The sequence below is a fragment of the Hemisphaericaspora subhashii genome (assembly GCF_019202705.1).
Source record: "Hemisphaericaspora subhashii strain CBS 10753 chromosome Unknown scaffold85, whole genome shotgun sequence".
NCBI classification, from domain to species: domain Eukaryota; kingdom Fungi; phylum Ascomycota; class Pichiomycetes; order Serinales; family Debaryomycetaceae; genus Hemisphaericaspora; species Hemisphaericaspora subhashii.
This window is the reverse complement of record NW_026057245.1, coordinates 18,427-40,973: the sequence shown is the minus strand read 5'-3', so window position 1 is coordinate 40,973 and position 22,547 is coordinate 18,427. Positions and strand designations below refer to the sequence as shown.

At 33.8% G+C, this 22,547-nt stretch overlaps 9 protein-coding genes across 9 annotated transcripts; 5 read left to right on the top strand and 4 right to left on the bottom strand. All coding sequences in view use genetic code 12, as the record gives it.

Moving 5' to 3' along the window:
* Positions 1 to 188: 188 nt before the first annotated feature.
* CMK1 (protein kinase) lies at positions 189 to 1,415 on the bottom strand (the record flags this gene model as incomplete). The annotated part of the gene is made up of 1 exon (XM_049405726.1): positions 189 to 1,415. The coding sequence occupies one exon, from the start codon at positions 1,413 to 1,415 to the stop codon at positions 189 to 191; it is 1,227 nt and encodes a 408-aa protein (XP_049264695.1).
* Positions 1,416 to 3,151: 1,736 nt separating this feature from the next.
* Positions 3,152 to 6,457, top strand: MAK21 (RNA-binding ribosome biosynthesis protein; the record flags this gene model as incomplete). The annotated part of the gene is made up of 1 exon (XM_049405725.1): positions 3,152 to 6,457. The coding sequence occupies one exon, from the start codon at positions 3,152 to 3,154 to the stop codon at positions 6,455 to 6,457; it is 3,306 nt and encodes a 1,101-aa protein (XP_049264694.1).
* A 1,670-nt stretch (positions 6,458 to 8,127) lies between these two features.
* RAS2 (Ras2p) lies at positions 8,128 to 9,057 on the top strand (the record flags this gene model as incomplete). The annotated part of the gene is made up of 1 exon (XM_049405724.1): positions 8,128 to 9,057. The coding sequence occupies one exon, from the start codon at positions 8,128 to 8,130 to the stop codon at positions 9,055 to 9,057; it is 930 nt and encodes a 309-aa protein (XP_049264693.1).
* Positions 9,058 to 9,268: 211 nt separating this feature from the next.
* On the bottom strand, positions 9,269 to 12,682 carry PKC1 (protein kinase C; the record flags this gene model as incomplete). Its single annotated transcript, XM_049405722.1, has 1 exon — positions 9,269 to 12,682. The coding sequence occupies one exon, from the start codon at positions 12,680 to 12,682 to the stop codon at positions 9,269 to 9,271; it is 3,414 nt and encodes a 1,137-aa protein (XP_049264692.1).
* Positions 12,683 to 13,512: 830 nt separating this feature from the next.
* J8A68_002015 (uncharacterized protein) lies at positions 13,513 to 16,599 on the bottom strand (the record flags this gene model as incomplete). The annotated part of the gene is made up of 1 exon (XM_049405721.1): positions 13,513 to 16,599. One exon carries the CDS (start codon positions 16,597 to 16,599, stop codon positions 13,513 to 13,515), a length of 3,087 nt encoding a protein of 1,028 aa, XP_049264691.1.
* Positions 16,600 to 17,768: 1,169 nt separating this feature from the next.
* Positions 17,769 to 18,614, top strand: J8A68_002014 (uncharacterized protein; the record flags this gene model as incomplete). Its single annotated transcript, XM_049405720.1, has 1 exon — positions 17,769 to 18,614. The coding sequence occupies one exon, from the start codon at positions 17,769 to 17,771 to the stop codon at positions 18,612 to 18,614; it is 846 nt and encodes a 281-aa protein (XP_049264690.1).
* Positions 18,615 to 18,845: 231 nt separating this feature from the next.
* J8A68_002013 (T6SS phospholipase effector Tle1-like catalytic domain-containing protein) lies at positions 18,846 to 19,277 on the top strand (the record flags this gene model as incomplete). Its single annotated transcript, XM_049405719.1, has 1 exon — positions 18,846 to 19,277. The coding sequence occupies one exon, from the start codon at positions 18,846 to 18,848 to the stop codon at positions 19,275 to 19,277; it is 432 nt and encodes a 143-aa protein (XP_049264689.1).
* A 182-nt stretch (positions 19,278 to 19,459) lies between these two features.
* On the top strand, positions 19,460 to 20,656 carry J8A68_002012 (T6SS phospholipase effector Tle1-like catalytic domain-containing protein; the record flags this gene model as incomplete). Its single annotated transcript, XM_049405718.1, has 1 exon — positions 19,460 to 20,656. The coding sequence occupies one exon, from the start codon at positions 19,460 to 19,462 to the stop codon at positions 20,654 to 20,656; it is 1,197 nt and encodes a 398-aa protein (XP_049264688.1).
* A 235-nt stretch (positions 20,657 to 20,891) lies between these two features.
* Positions 20,892 to 21,828, bottom strand: RIP1 (ubiquinol--cytochrome-c reductase catalytic subunit; the record flags this gene model as incomplete). Its single annotated transcript, XM_049405717.1, has 2 exons — positions 20,892 to 21,484; positions 21,780 to 21,828. 2 exons carry the CDS (start codon positions 21,826 to 21,828, stop codon positions 20,892 to 20,894), a joined length of 642 nt encoding a protein of 213 aa, XP_049264687.1.
* Between the last annotated feature and the right edge of the window lie 719 nt (positions 21,829 to 22,547).

Sequence of the window (22,547 nt, the reverse complement as noted above, 5' to 3'; positions counted from 1 at the left end):
CCTCGTAATGTACAAATGAGGAAGGTGTTCTATAAAGAGGATGTCTTCTTCTATTGATAGTTGTTGTTTTGTTGTTGTTTATCAGGATATTAGGTGCACCAGAGAGACTGAGACAGAGAAGAAAAAAAAAATTAAATTTGAAATCATTAAATTAACTTTTCATTAAACTTTTAGTCTAAACAATTCTATTACATAAAGAAACTTGCTGTACCAATACTATTACGACCATCTAGGGTCTTCCCATTATTATTCAAATTCACATGTGATCCTTCACGAGATATGCAAGGTGTAGTTAATTGAGATACACATTCTGGAGTAGGACATAACTCTTCTCCCAGTATAATTCCTATTCTAACATCTTCAGATACCGACACAGCTATACCAGAATAGGATGAATTATCAATTGCTTCTACAGAAAGGAATGGACTTGTCTGTAAGCCATTTGATGATTCACCGGATGAAATTGTACTAAGTGAAATTGAAGATAAAGAACGGGAAGATTGATGTTTTGGTCTTTCAAAAGTTCTGATTGCGCTATATCCACCAATAAAAGGATGATGCATCAATTGTGAAGCAGTAATTCTTGATTGTGGATCAAGATTCAAACAGCATTCGATGAAATCTTTAGCATCGGCAGAAATACCTTTCCAATATCCTGCAGGTTCAAATAAATATTTTCGATGTTTGATTGCATCTTTTGTTTCTTCATCACTTTCACAATCAAATGGCATATATCCACAAAGCATAAAATATACAGTGACACCAATTGCCCATATATCAACTTCAAAACTATATCCTTGATTTCCTGTAAATATTTCAGGAGCCATATAACTTAAAGTTCCAGATACTTTAAATAACTTTTCTTTTGATTGTAATACTCTTGCTAATCCAAAATCAGCAAGAATTACAGAATTAGTTTGATGATTACCAAATAATAAATTCTCAGCTTTGACATCACGATGAATTATATTATGTTCATGAAGATATTCTATTGCGGAAACAAGACCAGCTGTGATTTCCCTAGTATCGGTTTCAGAAAGTTTAAACCCAGGACTTTGACCTAACCGATGGAATAAATCACTTCCCCTGGCCAAATCTGTAACAATATAGAAACTATCTTCAGTTTCAAAATAATCTATTAGGGATAAAATATTTGGGTGGGTCATTGAAACTAATTTAAGTACAAGGAACTCATTCTTTAACATATGTTCAAGTCCATACATTAGTTTCTTTTTATATTTCTTTGCGGCATAATGTCTTTGTGAATGAATGTTTTTACATTCAAATATTTCTGAATAGGAACCAGTCCCAATACTTTTCTTGGAAAGAATATAGTTTGATTGCAGAAGCAGTCTACTATTCCTGATAAAGTCTTCGGGTACAAGTTCTTGTTGTTCGGGTAGGTTGTTAGTCATTTGAATAGTTGTTTATCCCTTGGTAAGAACCCATAAACACCAAAAATGTGGGAAATATTCTATTTAAATTGAATCACGAAAGTGGGTTGCATTAGTTTCAAAATGAATTCGGGGGAATAAAAGAAATCATTCCGAATTAATCTCGCGGGTACACATTTTTTTTTCTATTGTTGTAACGATCTTGTGCAATCATAATTTTTCCGAAAAGAAGGAAAATTTCGGAAAAACTAATGCGTTCCTTTTTCCCCCCTTGATTAAAAATTGTCATGCCACCACTCAACCCTTACATTCGAGGTTGCAATTCATCAACCAACACACATTGAAATTTTTCAAAACGGTATCAAAAAAACTCAGCCCCACCTGCAATTATTAATCATCAGATTAATACGGCCAGAAGATAAACAAGCGATTATAAATCATAATCTTAACCTATTTTTAGATGGCTTTTCTTATACTGCGACTATGTTGTACTAGATTTTGTAGATCATAACCTGATAGATTTAGGTGACGTATTAGATCTGGACAATTTGATCATTCACTTTATAAATCTATCACCTGTATTTTCATTGTTCGTGGTATGTACCGTACATGTATATCGAATTATCAGGTTATTATCCCTGAAAAATTATTGGCTTAGAGTTTGATTAATTTTAAACGTAATAATTAGAAAATTCTTAAAAACAAAAATATTTCCTAATTTGATTTTATGGTTTTCAGTTGCGTGAATACATAAGGAGATATCATAACATTGTTTTAAGAGATGAATCACCAAATGGTACAATCGGATGGATATATTTAACGAATTTCATAACCTTAAACTTAATCACCGTGAGTTCCATCATAAATGTAATAGTTGATGGTGTGATAGAAACGAGGTTACTGACCAAGATTACTAATGATGTATTTGACGACGATAATTGTGTGGCACCTGTCGGGGGTGATGTTTCAAGTATATACAAACTTCCTTTGAGAAAGGTGGCTATTTGATTTATGATTTTAATGCTATAATTGAAATATTCTTATTGTTTCTTAGTTACTCCGACATTTGTGTTTCAACAAAATAGTCCAATTATTCCAAAACATATTGGAGACAAGACTAACAAACGGGACAGTCAAATGAATGTTTGGAAGTAGACACATTCCTGCTGCATTGATCATATAAGTTAATTAGATTCTACTGCTAGTGTTCATGGATGCCGATTTTATAAACTCAGTAAACTGATCTTAGATGGTAAAATTCTTCGTTAGCACTTTCTACCATATCGCCGTATCTACCACCCTCCTTTTATTTTTTTAAAAAATGAGCTAGTGTTGTTTTCTAGATCGTGATTGGTGTAAATACATAAGTTTTGATAAAAAATTAACAAAGTTTCTTAAAAGAACTCTGATATTCTGTTAAATTGTACTTAACACTAACAAATTTACAAACTTGTCTTTCGTCTCAGATTAACAACCAAGAAGGAATGTATGCTATCAAATAAATGTTACAATTTCATACAATATTAAATGGGAGGTTTATAACCTTTTGAATTATTATTGTACAGTGTTCATAGTAACCATAATTTTTGCAACCAATCTATTTTGTACAAGACACGACCACCCCCATCTCTCTCTCTCTTACCATCTTATGCAGTAAATAATTTTTTTCTTTAAGATGAGATGCCAATTTTGTTAGATGAAAAATTATTTACAACCATCCATCACTTACAAGGACTCTAAATCAAACATAATATCCAATGAATGCATCAGGTTTGAATTTATCTTCCTTGAAGGATAAGATTTCATCCAAGTTGAATGCTTCCAATAAGAATAGCAATAAGAAGAAAAACAACAAGAAGAATAAGAAAGAAGAGGAAGCAGCAGCAGCAGCAGCAGCAGCAGCAGCAGCAGCAGCAGCAAAGAATAACACTAAAAATGATACCAAGAACAATAATACCCAAGCAAACAACAAACCTGAACCTAAAGAAGAAGATGACGTCTTACGTCGTGAGGCATTAGCATTAGGTGCAACTGAAGAAGATTTGGAATTGTTGAAAGATGTTGAAGAAGGAGAAGAAAGTGAACAAGAATTTAATGATGATGGATCAAAATTGGATAAATCATTTGGTGATGATTTGAGTAGCTTTATGAAGGGGATAGGATTAGGTAATGGAGAAGCTATGGTTGTTGACGATGAAGAAGTTGAAGAAGAAGAAGAAGTTCCTGAATTGGTTGAAACCATAGAAGAAGAAGAAGAGGAAGAAGAGGAAGAAGAGGAAGAAGAAGAAGAAGAAGAAGAAGAAGAAGAAGAAGAAGAGGAAGAACAGATTGAAAGTGAGACTGATGAAAAAGTAGAAGAAGAGGAAGAAAGCGAATCAGAGGAATCATCAGAGGAAGAAGATGAGGAAGAAGATGAAGTCGTCGTTAAGGAAACTAAGGTTGACAACAAGAAAGAAAAAACTCAAGATTCAGATAAAGTAACAGACTTCTCCATGGTTTCAAGTGCAAAATTAGCAATTCCAAGTCGTACTGATTGGTATAATATTCCATTCGATAAACCAAAAGAAACCCCAGAAAAATTAGATAGATATGCTAGAGAACGTTTATTAGAAAGAGCCAAAACCGTGATTGAAAAAGATAACAAAACCTATTTGGAAGAATTCACATCTAATAATTCCCAAAAGAAGTTCTTGTCCCAAATTTTAGCTGATGGTACTTTGAATGATAAAATCTCTGCATTGACTTTGTTAGTCCAAGAAGCTCCTATGCATAATCTTAAGGCATTCGATACTTTATTATCATATTGTGAAAAGAAATCAAGAACTGCCGCTTTACAATCCATCAATGCATTAAAGGATTTATTATTAAATGGTATTTTACCAGATAGAAAATTATTTGCATTTGATAAACAACCATTAAGAAAAGATTCATCAGATGTTGAATTAGCAGTATATTATTTCGAAGATCATTTAAAGAAGGCATATTTCAAATTGATTTCCATCTTGGAAGTATTATCTCATGATCCAATTGTTCATGTTAGAATGAATGTCGTTAATCATATCTTTGACTTATTGAAAGCCAAGCCTGAACAAGAAGCCAATTTATTGAAATTAGGAGTTAATAAATTAGGTGATGCTGACAATAAAGTTGCTGCTAAAGCATCTTATCAAATCTTGCAATTAGAACAAGTTCATCCAGCTATGAAGAAAATCATTAGTGATGCGGTTATTGATATTGTATTCAAGGCTAATAGTGACGATCATGCTAAATATTATGCTATTACCACTTTAAATCAAACTATTTTAACCAGAAGAGAAGATGAATTAGCCAATTCATTAATCAAAACCTATTTTGCACTTTTTGAAAAGATTTTAGTTGAAAATGATGCCAACAATAAAGAAACCGGTACCAAAACAAACGAAATAGGCGAATCCACCAAAGGAAGAAAGAACAACCGTAAGAATTTCAAGAAGGGTAAAAAGGGTGGTAAATCAGTTAAAGTTGAAGTCAAATCAGAACAAGAAATAATAGAAGAAAAGAATACTCGTTTATTCTCAGCTTTATTAACTGGTTTAAATCGTGCTTTCCCATTTGCTAATTTACCTAATGATGTATTCCAAGCTCATTTAGATACGTTATTTAAGATTACTCATAGTAGTAATTTTAATACTTCTATTCAAGCTCTTGTTTTGGTTAATCATATCATCACTCAACAAGGATTGAATTCAGATAGATATTATAGAACCTTGTATGAATCTTTATTAGATCCAAGATTGGCAACTTCTTCCAAACAAGGTATTTATTTGAATTTATTATTTAAATCGTTGAAAAATGATACTGAAAATAAACCAAGAGTTTTATCATTTGTTAAAAGAATTTTACAAATTTGTTGTCATTGGTTAAATATTGGTTCTATTTCCGGTATGTTATATTTATTAATCGAATTATCCAAAACATTCCCCGAAATCTCCGACCTAATGATCGATATGGCATCCAGACCAGAAGTCGATGAAGATTCAAAACAGGTCGAGCAACCATCTAAATCAGATGATCAAGAATATGACCCCAAGAAACGTGATCCAAGATTCGCGAATGCCGATAAATCATCCTTATGGGAACTCAACCAATTCCTCACCCACTACCACCCAACCATCTCAATCTATGCCTCCTCATTACTCGAAGGTACCGAACAAGCAAAACCTGATTTAGGATTATACACATTATCCCATTTCTTAGATAGATTCGTTTATAAAAACTCGAAACAAAAACCACAAACTAAGGGTTCTTCGATTATGCAACCTTTAGGAGGGGCCCATACTGGTTCCTTATTGGTTAGGGCTACTGGTGTGTTGGATACTGATGTGCCTGCGAATACTGAGAATTGGTTGAATAGAAAAGTGGAAGAAATTAAACCGGATGAAAAGTTTTTCCATCAATATTTTACTACCAAGATTAATAAGATTAAGGCTAAGAAGACTGGAGAAGAAGAAGGGGAGGAAGAATTGGATGAAGAAGAAGTTGAAGAGATGGCGGATGATGAGATTTGGAAGGCTTTGGTTAAGTCGAAACCTGAGGTCGAGGATGCTTCTGATGAAGAGTCTGATGTTTTTGGTGAAGAAGATTTCTCTGACTTTGATATGGATGATGATGAGGAAGAAGAAGTAGCAGAAGTTGAAGAAGGGGAAGAATTAGAAGAAGGTTCTGAAGAAGTCCAAGACGAGGAAGAAGAATCTGAAGTCGAAGAAACTAAAGAAGAAATTGAAGATGATTTCGATGAAGAAGAAGGTCAAATGTTTGGAATTAATGAAGAAGACGAATTGAGTGATTCTGAAGTTGAAATTAAAATGTTGGGAGATGATGTTGATTTCTCTGATATAAGTGAATCTGAAGAAATAATAGAAAAACCAAAGAAGACCAAGAATAAACGTTCTAGAGAAGATAAAGATGATGATAGTAAGAACAAAAAGATGTCTAAGAAGGCCAAACTTAAGGACTTGCCTATTTTTGCATCCGCTGATGATTATTCTCAATATTTAAATTCTGACGATGAGGACTATAGTTAAATAGAGTTTTAATAATTAAAGTAATATATATTTATATTAACGTACCATTTGTGTTCATTCTCAATCTAGTAGTGATTCCGGCAGGCTGTCGGTTTTATGACAACGAGGTCTTGCCCAGAAAACGAACGTCATAACTAATTTTAGAAATACTATCAGCCGATCGAGATGAGCTAAGGCACGAGAAATATGGAGATATTTATTTTTCCGCAGATCTCACGTTGTTTTCACTCAGATCTCGCAAAGATTTTTTAGAGTTTCAGAGATGAGGAAATATACAAAACCTAAAACTCGGAAGGTTTTTTTCTTTTCATCATGAATTTCTTTTTTTTCCGCAATGGTCGTATTGCATAAAAAATAAAATATTTTCTACTTTGTGTTTAAAAAAACGTTAAAACCGTTTTTATATTTTGTTGTTTTCAAGGGATAGAAATTCCAATATTTTTTAAAAGTCTGATGTTCCATTTCTTTGTTTAAGTTTCTTTTTCTATGGGGGTTGATTTAATATTCAATGGCCTTGTAATTTCATTTTAACAATATATGGAAACAAACGTAGACGAAAATGATAAAGACGCAAACATAAATAACCTTAAATTCCAGATGTAATTACAAGATGAGGGTCGGTCGTATAGCAATGACTTCTATTACATTAAATAATCGTACAAATTGAATGACAGGTCATCACTTTTTAATTTTGCACTAATACATAAAGGGGCATTCGTGTCGCATATCAGAGAAATTTGCGGCAATTGAAAAAACTTGCTAAAAAAATATTATTTTGTGGAAGGTGAAGACTTGACAAAGGCAAACCACATTAAACGAATTAAAAGAACAGTTTTTTTTATTGTGACCTTGTTGCGCTAAGTGACAGATGGGGCTTTTTGGTTTGCTGTACCATTTCTTTCTTGACAGATATGTTGCTATTATACCCCTCTTTTGGCACATAATCTTTTATGAGCCATACATACATAGAGTAAAGACGGCGGCAAACAATCATCAAAGCCCATCGGAGCAGATATGCGGTGTAGTTGAAGTAGTTAAATTAGGAGATGGGCTGTTAAATGAGATGACCATGTGTAGTACGTAAATTTAATTTTTTTTTAGTTGTAAGTACGGTTACATGTTTATGCAGTGTAACCTACTAATGGATACGGTTTTATGAGTTTATTGTACAAAATGATCAGGTTTGTTTTGATGGAATTTTAATGTACTTTTCCGTGACTAATATTTTTTTAATTTAAAAAAAAAATCGTTCACACATCTGCAAGTTGAACGTTTAATTAAAAAATATTTCCGTATAGTCTCCTGTTGTTGTTGTTGTTGCATATTTTTCAACTCTTCTCCCTTTTTAGTTTACAATTTAAATAAAGTTTAATTTTCTCTTGTTTTTTCTCCTTTTTTTATTTATAACGTTTATTCTGTCCCATTTCCCAAAAGTTTATCGTTATTATATATTCATCAAAGTATTGTCTTTATTGTAGAGAAAGTTCACCAAACCTTCATTGTTTCTTGCATTAATTAATTCTTACATACACTCCAAAAGTGTCAACGGAAAAACCACAGCCATAGTTAGTAACCACACTGGAAAAATCAACAAGTTTTCCGATCAGTATCGTCATTTTAAAGTTGCATCAAAAATTATTTATAAAAATCACACCACTCCTACTACTAGTATGAGTTATCAAGATAGTTCTCAAGTATTAAAAGATAAGTTTGATATATGTGTCTTAGGACAAGCCCAAACCGGTAAAACCAGTCTTGTATTACATTATCTATATGACGAATTTGTTGAATCCACAACTTCAGGTGTTGAAGAACTACATACAAAAAGCCTAAGATTTCTTAATCGATATTCAGAAGTCTCAATCCTTGACAGTAGTTCAGAACTAGACTTATACAATAATAGTCGTAGACAACAGATCTTAAACACAAACAACATAATTCTTGTATATTCCATAAATGATATGGATTCATTCTTGGCCCTACATGATATCATGCTCCAATTCAAAACAATTCGTCCAGATATACCCCCCATCGCCATCATCGCCACAAAATCAGATCTTCAACATACTTGTCGACAAGTGTCCTGGCAAGATGGACAAGAGTTTGCTGAACAAATTGGTGCAGTTTCATTTATCGAATGTTCAGCCAAAGAAGGTACAAATATAGAAGAAGCTTTCCTCCCGATAATTACTAAAGCACTTGAAAGTCAGGCTAGTCGGGTTGTGAATCTTATCCCGCTGAAAACTAATCTAACGAGTGCCATAACCGAGCAAACTTCGCATTGTCCTTCTTTGGTGGTGTCTACGACTATGAGTGACGACTATACTGCTTCAGATGAATCACAGGGGCATATAAAACAAAAGAAGAAACAGGCTAAACGCGCCGAAACCGAGAAGAATCGAAAAGCTTCATTACTGCAAAATAAGAATGAAGCTACAAAGAAGCAGAATGCGATTGGAAAGGAATTTATGGAAGATACGACTCATCCTAAGATTAAGAAATTAGATTCTAGTGCATCTGAAAGAAATGAACGACATTATACCAGAGAGCTTAAAGATGAGAGGAAGAAGCATAGTTCTGGATGCTGTGTGATTGTGTAAACATACATCTACATACAGTAATTTGCATAATAGAGAGAAAGTTATAGAGAAATTTATTGGAGGAATGGGAATTTCAATAAATACGTGTATATTATTATTATTATTTATTATTAGTTATATAGAGTTTACTAAATGTTACTTTTATGTTCCATGGTTATTAAATTACAATTATTTTTACTACTATTACTAGTAAGCACTTACACACTCCCCCTTACATAACACGATCTTCATAAATGACAGCATCTTCCGAAATATGAGAAAATCCTCTAAATTGTTCTTGCATCTCCGCCGTAAGTTCAGTCTCGACCGGGGTCAATCTTGGAGTCTCCGAAGTAAACTCTTGATCGAAATTAGAATAATCATGTTCACTAGTAATCTCAGGATAATAAGGTGGTTCAATTCTACAATGAAATACATCATCAAAATTAACATCATGGAAATATGGATGTTCCATAATCTCTTCTGCATCTCTAGGACCACCACCCAATCTCTTCAATGGATCCTTGGTCAATAATGCCTGTAAGACCAACACTGTCTGTCTTGATAAACTAATAGGATATTTGACTTCATCATGCTCGATGGCATTAAAGATATCATCCTCATCATCACCTTTGAATGGAGATTGACATAACAACATCTGGAATAACAAGACACCAAATGCCCACCAATCGACACTACGATCATATGGTTTCCCGGCTACGATTTCAGGGGCCATGAATTCAGGAGTACCACAGAAAGTTGAGGTTGTGCTACGATGCCACATGTTTTCTTTACATAATCCGTAATCGGCAATCTTGATATGTCCTTTGGTTGTGAGTAAGATATTATCTAATTTTAAATCACGATATACGATTCCATTTTCATGGAAATATTTCAAAGCGAGTAAGACTTCACAAGCATAGAATTTTGCACGTTTGGCAGTAAATCTTGATTTCTGGATATGCCACATTAAATCCCCACCCGAGATATATTCCATGACGAAATAGATTCTATTTTCAGTTTGGAAACAACAATGTAAATTTAATAAAAATGGATGTTTTTCTTTATTTGCAGTTAAAAATACTCGTTTTTCAGATTTAACACTTTCAGCTTCATCATTTTCAACAATAAAATCTTTCTTTAAAACTTTAATTGCACATAATTTTTTGGTATATCTTGATTCTGCCAACATAACTTTCCCAAAATTTCCTTTTCCTAATACGGCCAAAAATTCAAAATCATCCAATCCAACCTTCTTTCTCCGTTTTTTAACTTTTCTAGATCCTTCTTTTTGACGAGCGTGATGATGTGCATGAGCATGATGATGATGAGCATGTTGCTGTTGAACATGTTGTTGCTGTTGTTGAGCTTCAATTCGCATAGCATGATCAACTTGATCCCGGAATGGATTCACACCATTACCTTCATCTTTTTCACTCATAATTTGATCTTGAGTATGTACATTCTGATAATCAAACGCATCAAACGCACCACCTTGAGGAGTCCGTTTATCAATTTGTGGTTGCTGTTGTTGCTGGTCTTCACCCATTCTTACATCTTCATCAATCGGTTGAAACAATGGTTTTCTCGACTCATAGGCAGGATAAGGTTGTTTACCAAAATCGAAATCTTGTTGTTCTTTAATATAACTAGTATCAAAACTAAGATCAGACTCACCAGGAGGAGCTGGAGCAGGACGTGGTTTGTTAGCGAATTGTTGTTCTGGGAATTCAACTGGATATTGAAATTTATTTTGGGTATGAGTAGGTAATTTCAAATCATCTTCGTGTTCATCATCAGAAATAGAATGTTCTCCAGATGGACGAGGTGGAGGGAATGTTTGTGATAATGGAGACATTTCCGGTTTAGAAAATTGAGTGGTAGTAGAGCCAGGGGTATATGATGGACGACTAATTTGGAGAGGTTTCTTCGGGGAAACTTTGGTTGATTTAATGGTTGATAAGATTTGATTTGCCATTTGCATAGTCATTCCACAGAAATCTGGAACTAAATGAGTACATTGAGTATGACACATAACTCCACATTCAGTACATTTCCGAACATTCTTCTTACCAAATGGTAAAATATATCCACAATGACAACACCATTTTGCCCCATGATTAGCAACTGCTTCAAATCTATGAGGAATCCTATGTTTTAATTTGGCTTCATCATCAGCCATACCAGATTTTGAAATACATTTTGTAACAACTTTTTGATAACATTTTTTATGACATAAGAATTTACAATCTTGACATTGGAACCCACTATATCTAACAAATTCTCCACATAAGGCACAACACATAATTCCATAGAATTGTTTTTGAACAAATTGATGTCCTTGTTGTTCAAACACTTCTTCTTTCTTTTCACGAATGGCACCATGACGTCCAAGTGCACCTCTAAATTGTCTATTTTGAGATGAATCTTTTTCAAAATTAAGACTAAGTAACATTTGTCCTGATGGTTCTAAACTTATCCAAGTATTGATTTGAACCTTTTGATCATTTCCATTAGATTCTTGTCCTGAAGTAGAGGAGGATGGCGGTGGAGGTGGAGGTGGTAGTGTCGCATCGTTGTGAGGAGGTAACGGTTGGGTCGAACTGAACTTTGCCCCCATAGGAGATCCAGTGGTATTAGATCTCTTATCGTCTGCTTGTTGTTGTTGTTGTTGCATATGTGACGCAGTCATCCAACCAGAATTCATATCATTAGCTACTTTCTTTTTACGAATTTCTTCAGCAATATCAGAAATTAATAACCAATTAAGAGCAACAGGAATAAAATTAGTACCTTGTTTATCTAAAACAGAAAATTCAATTTCATGACCTTTTTCAACATCAATAATAAATTCATCATTCCATTTATCATTTTTTGAAAGTTTTGTTTTACCTTTTTCAATGTCATCAATTTTAATTACAATACAAGTTTCTCTTTTTTTCAACATTGTTGAAGCAATATGATCAACATCTCTAACACAAGTAATCGAAATTGTTAATCTACCACGGGAAGGTTTTCTTGCATGTTTTGGAGTATTTAATAATTCAAAATCTCGTGAAAATTCTTCAGTATTAATATTAATATTGGTATATTTTTTTAACGATTTTTCTAATAATTGAATTCTTTGATTACTTTCAGTTCTACCACCTTCAGCAGCAATACTTGAAGATTTATCACCATCCATTAAATAAAGTTGAGACATTTTTTGATTAGCTTCTTTATATTGATTTTCAACTTGTAATTTAAATTCTAATTGTTGTAACATATGTTGAATTTTATGACTTAAAGAAGGACAATCATATTTAATTAAATCAAATCTTGAATATGAAACAGGACTACTGGTTTGATGATACTGGAGAGTATTATTGTCGTTGTTGTTATTATTGTTATTATCACGAGAATCATTTGATTGTAAAGATCCACCTCTTATATTTAATTGTTGAGTTTGTTTAATTAATTTATCTAAAGATTCTTGATAATAATCAATAATTGATTGAGATTCTATAATTTTAGTATTACATTTTTGAAGAACTTCAGCATTATTAGATTTGAGTTTAACTTGTTGATAACCATATACCAAATTCTTTTCAACTTCAATTTTGGATGTAATATCCTTAATCAATTCAGCAGTCTTTTGTTGTGACATTCTGCTGCTGAGTCTTTGTTCTTCTTCTTCTTATTGAATAGACAAGACTGAGATTGATTGAAATTTATTCTATGCTTACAACTGATCACTACTGATAAAAGTGTAAGTTGAAATAATAATAAAAAAAATGGTGGATGGAAAACTCTTAAGTTAATGTTTTTTTTTTAGTTGGTTGTAAAATTAAAATCGTCAATTGATAAAAAAAAAAAATTATTTTCGTATGGCCTATTATTAATTTATATGTAATTAATATGTTGTTATTTATAGATTATTTCACTGTATCTGTCTGTTATATTAATTAGTAATAATACATATGTTAAATTAACCCAAGAGAGAGAGAAAGTAACTAACTAACTGCAATGGTTAGTGTGTGTGTTGAAATAATAAATTAAATTATAAAGAAAGACAAAAGCTAATAAATATTTAATTTTGAAAGGGGGTTGTTGAGTTTATTACTATGATATGGCGTATAAAGTATTCTTGGTGTGTATATTATTATTATTGTTCAGCCCAAAGAGAAAAAATAAACATTAATTAAGATCAGCTTAATATGGAAACTAAATCAGATTTATATAATTTAATATCATGTGACTTCTATTTCTTCTACAGGCCATCTTCTAACCTATAGCTCTTACTACCTTTTATATGTTTCATGTATTATAAATAACATTACATGAACTATTACTTTGTTTTTACTTAACTGTTTTGTATAATATTTATTTTCTATTTCTATACTCACACTTTCGTTTAAAACAGTCATTTAAATTTATTTGTTTGTGTGAGGCTGAACCACACGCAAATAAATAGAAAATACGCGATTATATTCTCACTTACTTACTATTACACCGACAATTACAATCAGGTACAGGACAAACATAATGTTTAGAAAACCATTCTTCTGCATGATAAGCATGACAACTATGATTACATGTCAAACAAAAACTAAACCATTCTCTAAATCTATTCTCAATCTTATTGGCCAATGAATTCTCATTAAGTTTCTCACTTGGTTCAAATGGTAATGGAGTACCCAATGATAATAAACATACTGCACATCTAGGTAATGGAGCACCACAATGAGGACATGAACTAATTATTTCATTCGTAACTTGTTTAGAATGATTTGATTTCGTAAATTGTTTCATTAATGTTTGATTATTAATTGTAGTTGATTTAAATTTTGACATGTTTTTATTACATCTTGAACATTGTAAATATACTTGTTTTGGAGTTGCTTTAATCGTGGTTTGTCCAACGAAATTCTTGGAAAATTTGGTTCTGGAAACATCAAATTTAGCTCTTTCTTTAAACATCCCCCAACTATTTAATAAATTTCGATAACAATCAACCCAATGAGTTATCCTATCATCATTAAAATACCTAGGACATGCATAGGCAGAAACTAAACTTGCAGTTTGTACATCACTAGTTCTATCAACATAACATTGCAACAAATCAATCCCCTTTGGAGTTAAACCCGTTAATATCAACCCCTCTAATTCTCCTTTATTAACAACCGTATCAGCAATTCGATCAAGATATACTCCTAAATCTTTATCAGAAAGAAATCTCAATGCAACTCCCAATCTTTCTCTCAAGGGTAACGCATGTTCATCCAATACATCCCACCAATCATCATCGGCAATAAACGCAAATATAGCTCTCAAATAAGGATCATCCAATTCAGACGCCATCTTCCTACATTGATCTTTCCAAGGACTGTTACTATTAGAATTCTTATAGGCCAAATATCCCGCCACGGCAGTTGCCATAAGTCTCAACCGTTCCTTCTTCGAACTAGCCAATATTTCAATCGCTTTGGGCACATCGCCATGGAATACAGCCCATCCGGCAGCTTTTTCACTATATCCCAACGTAATCAACAATTTCAATTTTTCTTCAAATTCAGAATCAGTCAAATACCATCCAGAAACAATCAAACATAATTTCCTTTGTGCTTTTTTCTCACTATTACTAGGGATGGTTATATTGGCTGCTTTTTTCCCTTTATTCGAAACAATCGCCTTCACGGCACTAGCGAACCAACCTTCATTTATAGGACCGGCATTAGGGAGAGTTCTTCTTTGATATGTTAATTCATCTACTCCCTTCCATATTCCTAACACCCCTTGATATCCTAAATCAATCCCTTCTGAAATCATAGTCCCCTTCTCAAGGGAGATTTTGGCAAGACTTAACCATTTCCAAGTATTTTTTAAAAATAATTGATTATTCATCGAATCAATTTGTTCCAAGATTGATATATTCACATCACAATCTAATCCGTAGCCCAATTGGGCCCTATGACGGATTGTAACACAAATATCACCACTGATTATATCAGAAGGGTCAAGTAGGGCACTGAATGGGATTTCATCATCGTATGAATATCGCTTATGAGAAGGATGATGCAAACTAGTCTTGGTCCCGCCTCGTGGAGTGGTGGTGGTGTTTGTGTTTTGATCATTCACACTCTCGTCATCAACTGTAGAAGAAACATCTTCGGAATAATCAGCCTCACTTAATTTTCTCATATCTTGCTGATGTTGTTGTCTTGGAGTGAGTGATAGATCCCCGAGTCTCGAGATGGAAGTTTTATCCCTAATTTGAACATCGCCTTGTTGTTGTTGTCTGGGTTCAATATATTGTTTTTCTAAAAAATTCGTCATTGTTCCTTCCGGACCGGCAATTGAGAATTCATTAATACAATTAAAATCTAACATTTCAATACATTCAACCACGGGCATCCTAAATACCGACCCTGATTGCCTCATACATACAAAGTTCGTGGATGTATGCAGGGCAATATCAGGAGAATAATCAAATGAAACCACGCGTTCATAATCGGTTTTGACATCAAGTACCATCGACACAAAAAGCGATTCTTCATTTGGTTTATACAATTGTGCCGATTGTTGTTTTAGACTTTGTAATGTAGTCTGTTGACTGAAACGATATGATGATTGGGGGTCGGTTATGATGGGGATATTGTAATTGGCAGGTACTTTACTGGTATGCCAACGACGGATTAAATCTCCATTAAAGACGGCGGCAAATTCACCTCTTCGGACAGTGGAATAGCGGACACATGGATGTTGGATTTTTCTTGAGGATGAATCACTTAATAGTTTATTGAATTGAAGAATTGGAGTTTCGGTGATGACATTTCCTGAAGATAAGGTTTTCGATCGTCCTGCTGTACCAGCACCACCAGTGGTTGATGCACCTGATGAAGTGAGTTTACGTCTATCCCAGATGGCTAACGATCCATCTTCACTGAATGATTGGAAGAAATGATGTTGAAAATGATCAATACTTAACCCAAGGGTACATTTGGTAGCCATTTGGAATACCGGTTGATCAGAACGAAGATCAATCTCTCGTAAGAATTTATAAGACCCACATATTATACTTGAATGACTCTCTGGATAAAAAGTAGCTGATAAAATCGCTTCATTAGGTAAATATGTAGACAAAGGTCTTTTAATATGAGAATTATTACCAGTATGTGAATAATGTTCAATATTCCAAATTTGTAATGAATTATCTTGTCTTCCTTTATCAAACCCTGCAAGGATTAAATTATTATTATTGAATGAAATTACATTACATGGACGATTTTGTTTTGGATTAAGATATAAAATTGAAGACGTTGCTGAATTTATATCAAAAATTGATATTGTCCCATTTATACTCCCCACACCAACAATTCCTCTATTGAGATTTGAATATGATGAACATTGGATATTTTCAAATCCAGTTCGATTATTAATTTGAATCATTCCATTTGATTCGATACCTGGATCTTCATGATTGGTTTGATATAAGAGAACTTCATCTCCCATGGGGTTCACGGCTACGAATTGTTGTTCGTAGCCATTGTCCCAATTTTGGGCTCGTACGATTGATCCACTCATGATTAAGTGCGTTGATGCGTTGTGGTTGTTTCTAGAAGAATATGTCTTTACGTTCTCCCCAGATAAAGTTGTGGCAACAGAGTTTTTGTATGGGTGATTTTTTTCACTGAGAGAGATTGAGAGACTGAGACAATAAATATTTTTTCTGGTGAGTGAGACAAGTACAGTAATAGGTAAGTAAGTCTGGCTGGCTCCTTTAAGTTAAACCAAATAAAGAGATGCTGTAACCATGGGAATTACGAATCAGATATAGTAAGAACACGTTTACTTCTGGATCCCCTCCGCCACCCCCTTGCATCATTATCTAATCCTTTTCAGATCAAACTGCATGAAAACATCTAAAACTTCTGCATACTAACCAACAAAAAATACGAAAAACACCATTTCAACCTATCAGGACCCCTTTAAATCTCATAATGATATCATTCAAAAAGTATACTTCAGCAACCTATCTCCATGGAAGTAAAGTAATGTACCCCACCTGCTACTATCTCTATTAAGAGACACTCGCAAAATAAAACGTTTATCTATTTTTGGTGTGCCAATCTGCAATCTGCGTCGATAGATCTTTTCTTTTTTGTTAGTTAGGTAATTTATATACTGACGGTATGACATAGTTATCTCTGGCATGTGGCTGGTCTGTACCTTATTATGCTTACACGTACATTCGTCCCAGAATAGGATGAACCCAGGTTCAGTTAGTATATGGGGGGTTGTTTTAGTTGTTTCTTTTTATAGTTTGATTCGTCGTTTCTTTATTTTCTCGCTAAGTTAGGCTAGCGAATATTTTATAGTTTTGATATTATTTTGCAACCTAATATGCTCATTGTATCCACACTTTACGGGTTAGTTTAGAAGTTATATGCAAAAATGATTCAAGTTTTTACAAAAACACTTAGTCATTTAGACTTACATATGCATTTCATGTTTCACGAATCAGCCAATATGTACAATGCTAAGACTGAAAATGACGTCCCACAATACTCTTTTATAGATATAAATATCCCTGAAGTCTGTCACTCTTCTGGTCTATATCTCAGATACCCTTGGAAATCAACTAACTATAAGTCTTTCATTTAAATAAGAAGCTAACCTATTCATTCTTTTAAAAAGCTATTATATTTACAAATCTACTATTAGTCACTCATTTAAGTTCACACTCCTTTATTATGGTTAAATATATCTTCACAATTTTAGCATTAGTAGCTATTCCTCCCATCATCACAGCCACCCCAATCATCGTTGACAAACGATCCATCGAAACTTGTCAATTTCCATCGGGTTCTGGTCTCGTCGCAGTCTCAAAATCTACCCTAAACGGAGGCTGGGCCATGAGTCCAGATGAACCATGCACTCCTGGGAAATATTGCCCTTACGCCTGTCCGCCGGGACAATTAATGAATCAATGGGATCCAGATGCGAAGGCATATACATATCCTGCCTCCATGAATGGTGGTTTGAAATGTGACAAAGATGGGAAAGTCACCACTCCATTCGGAGACAGGCCGTTATGTGTAGATGGAGAAGGTACTGTCAGTATTGATAATAAGGCTGACAAGAATGTCGCATTTTGTCAAACTGTCCTACCTGGTAATGAAGCAATGTTGATCCCAACAAATTGTGCGGGTAAACTGACTCAGGTATTAGCTGTTCCTGGTCCAAGTTATTGGGCAAGTACCGGTGCTCATTATTATATTAATGCACCAGGTATTTCGACTACGGATGCTTGTGTTTGGGGTACGAAATCTGAGGCACAAGGAAATTGGTCTCCATATGTTGCTGGTATGAATATGGATAAATCAGGGAGTACTTTTGTTACAGTTGGTTGGAATCCTAAATATCAAGATGATTTTAATCATGAAAAACCAAATTTTGGTGTTAGAATTACTTGCGATAAGAAGGATGCATGTTTTGGATTACCTTGTGAGATTCAACCTGATAGTGGGAAGAGTTTGTTTTGTGTTGTTACTGCTACTAAGAACGCAAAGGCTAAAATTGAAGTCTTTGATGTTTAGAAGAAGGTATATATTATTATGTAATGTATTTTGTTGTATTAATTATTAGCTAATTAGTTAATATCTCTTATGTATTTCTTTATGTAGAATATTATAGTTTATTTATATTATATTAAATTGCTTTGTTTCTCTGCTCAATTTTTCGCCAATTCAATAATTTAGGGGGATATTTTTTTTGCAGCAATTCAATCTTTAACCGCCAAGTTATCACCCTCAACCAGCACAGTAAGAATGACAACAGATACACCAATCATTCAATTCCGAGATAAGAAATATACAATAGAAGACCTAACCAACAAGCTCTCCGGATTAGAAAAAGAATTATCCCCCAATAAGAATCTAATCCTTTGTTTAGATGGAACAGATAATGATTTTGGTCCAAAACCATTCACCAATGTTCTTCAATTATTTCGAACTTTAGAGAAAGATAATCCTAGTCAATTATGCTATTATCAACCAGGGATTGGAAGTTCTTTTATGGCTGATAATGTTGGACGTCGTCATTTTGAAATGTCAAATGTTAATCATCTTTCAAATAGAGTGGATTCGATGATTGCATTTACGATTAAGAAACATGTGTTGGCGGCATATGGATTTCTTGCCAGGTTTTATAATAGAGGAGATAAGATCTTTCTTTTTGGGTTTAGGTATGAATTACTTTGAATTAATTTAGAAATTGATTAAATGTACTAACATCTACATATGTAGTCGGGGGAGTTTCACAGCACGAATTATAGCAGGTATGATAGAACAAGTAGGATTAATCAACAAAGGTTTAGAAGATATGATCCCTATGGCATGGCAAATCTATTCCAATTGGGAAAAAGCAGGACAACCATTCGACGATGATCCAGCAGTNCCCTATGGCATGGCAAATCTATTCCAATTGGGAAAAAGCAGGACAACCATTCGACGATGATCCAGCAGTTACATTTGCCCTGGAATTCAAGAAAACATTCTCAAAACCAGATGTCGTAATTCATTTCATGGGAGTTTGGGATTCAATCAATTCCGTTGGGTTCTTAATTGATAGACTGTTTCCTTATTCGGTCAGAAATTCAAATGTTGATCATATTAGACATGCTGTAAGTATTGATGAACGTAGAGCAAAATTGAAACCCCAGCTTTTCATTTCTCCTGAAAATGATCAGGTTCAACAAGATATGAGTTGTAGTACTTGCCACTCAAGTATAAGTACATCAACCCTGTTTCTTTCGATTAAATCATTCAGTGAGATTCTTCTGTTTTGGACAAAGAGAAATGGTAGAAAGAATAATAGAAAACAAATTAGTCCAATTGATGACCTTGTTGAAATGTTCTTTCCTGGTGATCATGCTGATATCGGTGGTGGATGGACTGCAAAGCATGATCAAGTATTGTCAAACGTATCCATGAGATGGATGTTATCGCAAGCGGTTAAATTCGGCGTTGTTTTCAAATCGGGATCAATTCATGAGTTTGACAAGAAGTTTCCATCAACTTTGAGTCTTTTATCTTTCCATCATGATGCTTTATCTATCCAACCATTATTCCCTGATGCGTGGCAATATCAAATGAAAATCGAAAAGATCAAGAAAGAAGATGAAACCCCCAAAGTTCCAGTTCCAAATGCACCAGTCCATAGATTCAATGGAAGAGGAGCAACTCCATTATGGATCACCTTTTGCTGGTGGATTTTAGAATTATTACCAATTTTTGCTAAAATTGAAGATTCTTCGGGAGAATGGAGAAGAGTGTATACACCGAATTTTGGTAATCGTCGAGTACTTCCTCTTAGTTGCTTACTTCATTGGAGTGTCTTTTATCGACTTCATTATGTATTGGATTACAATCCAACAAATTTGCCAAAGGGAGAGGGTTTATTAGGGGAAAAATTTGCACAACTGTTGCTGCATTTTAATAAGGGGTTCAATTTTAGTGATGTTCAAAGATACTCGGAGAATTTAACTATACATAAGATTAAGCATGATTGGAATGCTGATTTATGGAAGATTATACCCGATGAATTGTCAGCTATGCTTGAAGAGAATCCAGAATTGTAAAGAAATAGTGAGTGGTTGCTTTTTTATCTAATGCTTTATACATACATAGATCTTTTTATACTTTATTTAAAACGGAATAATAATTATATTTATTATATATAAAATAAATGAGTTAACTATACTTTTAGCTTAATGTTCTGTATAACCAACACATATGAATTGTATATGAGAATGGAAAAAGGGTGGTGGAGGATGTTCATTTTTTTTAATACATGTACAGAGTGAGGGGGCTTGCTTAACCAACAAGTAAGGTTTCATCATCAGTGAAATCATAAGCTGGGATTTCCAAGTTTAATGGAGCTGGACCCTTTCTAATTCTACCGGAGATATCATAATGAGAACCATGACAAGGACAGAACCAACCTCCGAAATCACCAGCTTCACCAATAGGAACACAACCCAAATGAGTACAAATACCCAACATCACTAACCATTCAGGTTTCTTAACACGTTGAGCATCAGTTTCTGGGTCTCTTAAAACTTTGATATCGACTTGATTAGCTTCATCAATTTCATCTTGAGTTCTATGTCTAATGAAAACTGGTTTACCTTGCCATTTAACAATGACGTTTTTACCTTCTGGAATAGCACTTAATTTGACTTCAACCTTGGCCATGGCTAAAACATCAGCAGAGGCAGCGAAGGAGGAAAGGAAGGCTTCAACGGTGGATTTGGCACCGGCAGCAGATAATAAACCCATTGAACCAACCATAAAGTAGGTGAAGTTTCTTCTGGTGGTGTCACTTCTGTCATTCACATAGGTGGAATAATCTGGGTGTTGGTAGTTGGATAAGGTAGATGCAGTGGTAGATAAAGATCTAACAGAGTCTAGAAAAGGTAATTGTTAGTATTATTCTGTTTGGTAAAATCGTAATTTTCTTTCAATTTACAATATTATCAATTTCTCAATCAACGAGTGTATAAGTCATTAAAAACATTGGATAATGTGCAGTTCGTAGAATGATTGGTATATATCGTGTCTTTGAGGCATAGGATACATTGTTGAGGTGGTAATTGTATAATTGGTCACTGCTTCAAACTTAGTTGGGGTCTGCTTTGTTCAATTGAATATACATAAATTGAAAGAAACTATTTCTTATTTCTCATAAGTAAATGGACATACTCTTTAAACCTAAACCAGTTCTTAATGATCTGAATGCAAGGGATGACATCTTTATAGTTAGACTAGTGGTTGGTAATGTATAGTAGTATTTGGTTTTAACGGGTATTATATTTTTTTTTTCAATTGACTTTATGTTTCGAAGATTGATTTGTTAGTGGTTGGGTAGGTAATATACAGGAACATACAAATTATTATATTAAAGTTTAATTTTTTAAAGTGTAAATGTTTTTTCCCATAATTTTATTGGCTAGAAATTTTAACCATTTCTAAAATGTTACCCGGATTTTAAATGTAATGCTACCATATTGCTTTGGTTTTCACTGACTGAGAAAATAACAACGAACGATTTTATGAATGGGCTATTGCAAAATATTTCCAAGTCATAACACTGAGCAATTAATACTTTACTTCAAGATTAATTTCAATGCAAGCTAACTCGCTAATAATATAGGAATAGAAGGTGAATGATTTGATTTTTATAGGTGTTATGTTTTCAGAATCTATAAGTTTCAATTCACGTGCATGAATTAAGCTTTTATTGGAGTTCAAAAGACAGAATTCCCAAATTAAGCAAGAGTATCGAGATAAATACGATAAGTTAGACCCTCGACCCGATAAGCTGTTCAATAACTGGGCAAGGGAGAATGGGGAGAGTGAAAAATAGGAGCGGTTTCGGTCCGCTTTCGATGAGAGTTTGAAGAATGAAGAGCTTCCCAATAGTTTTTATACAGCTTGCGTCCCAGCAAACACAAAGAAAACTGAAGAAGC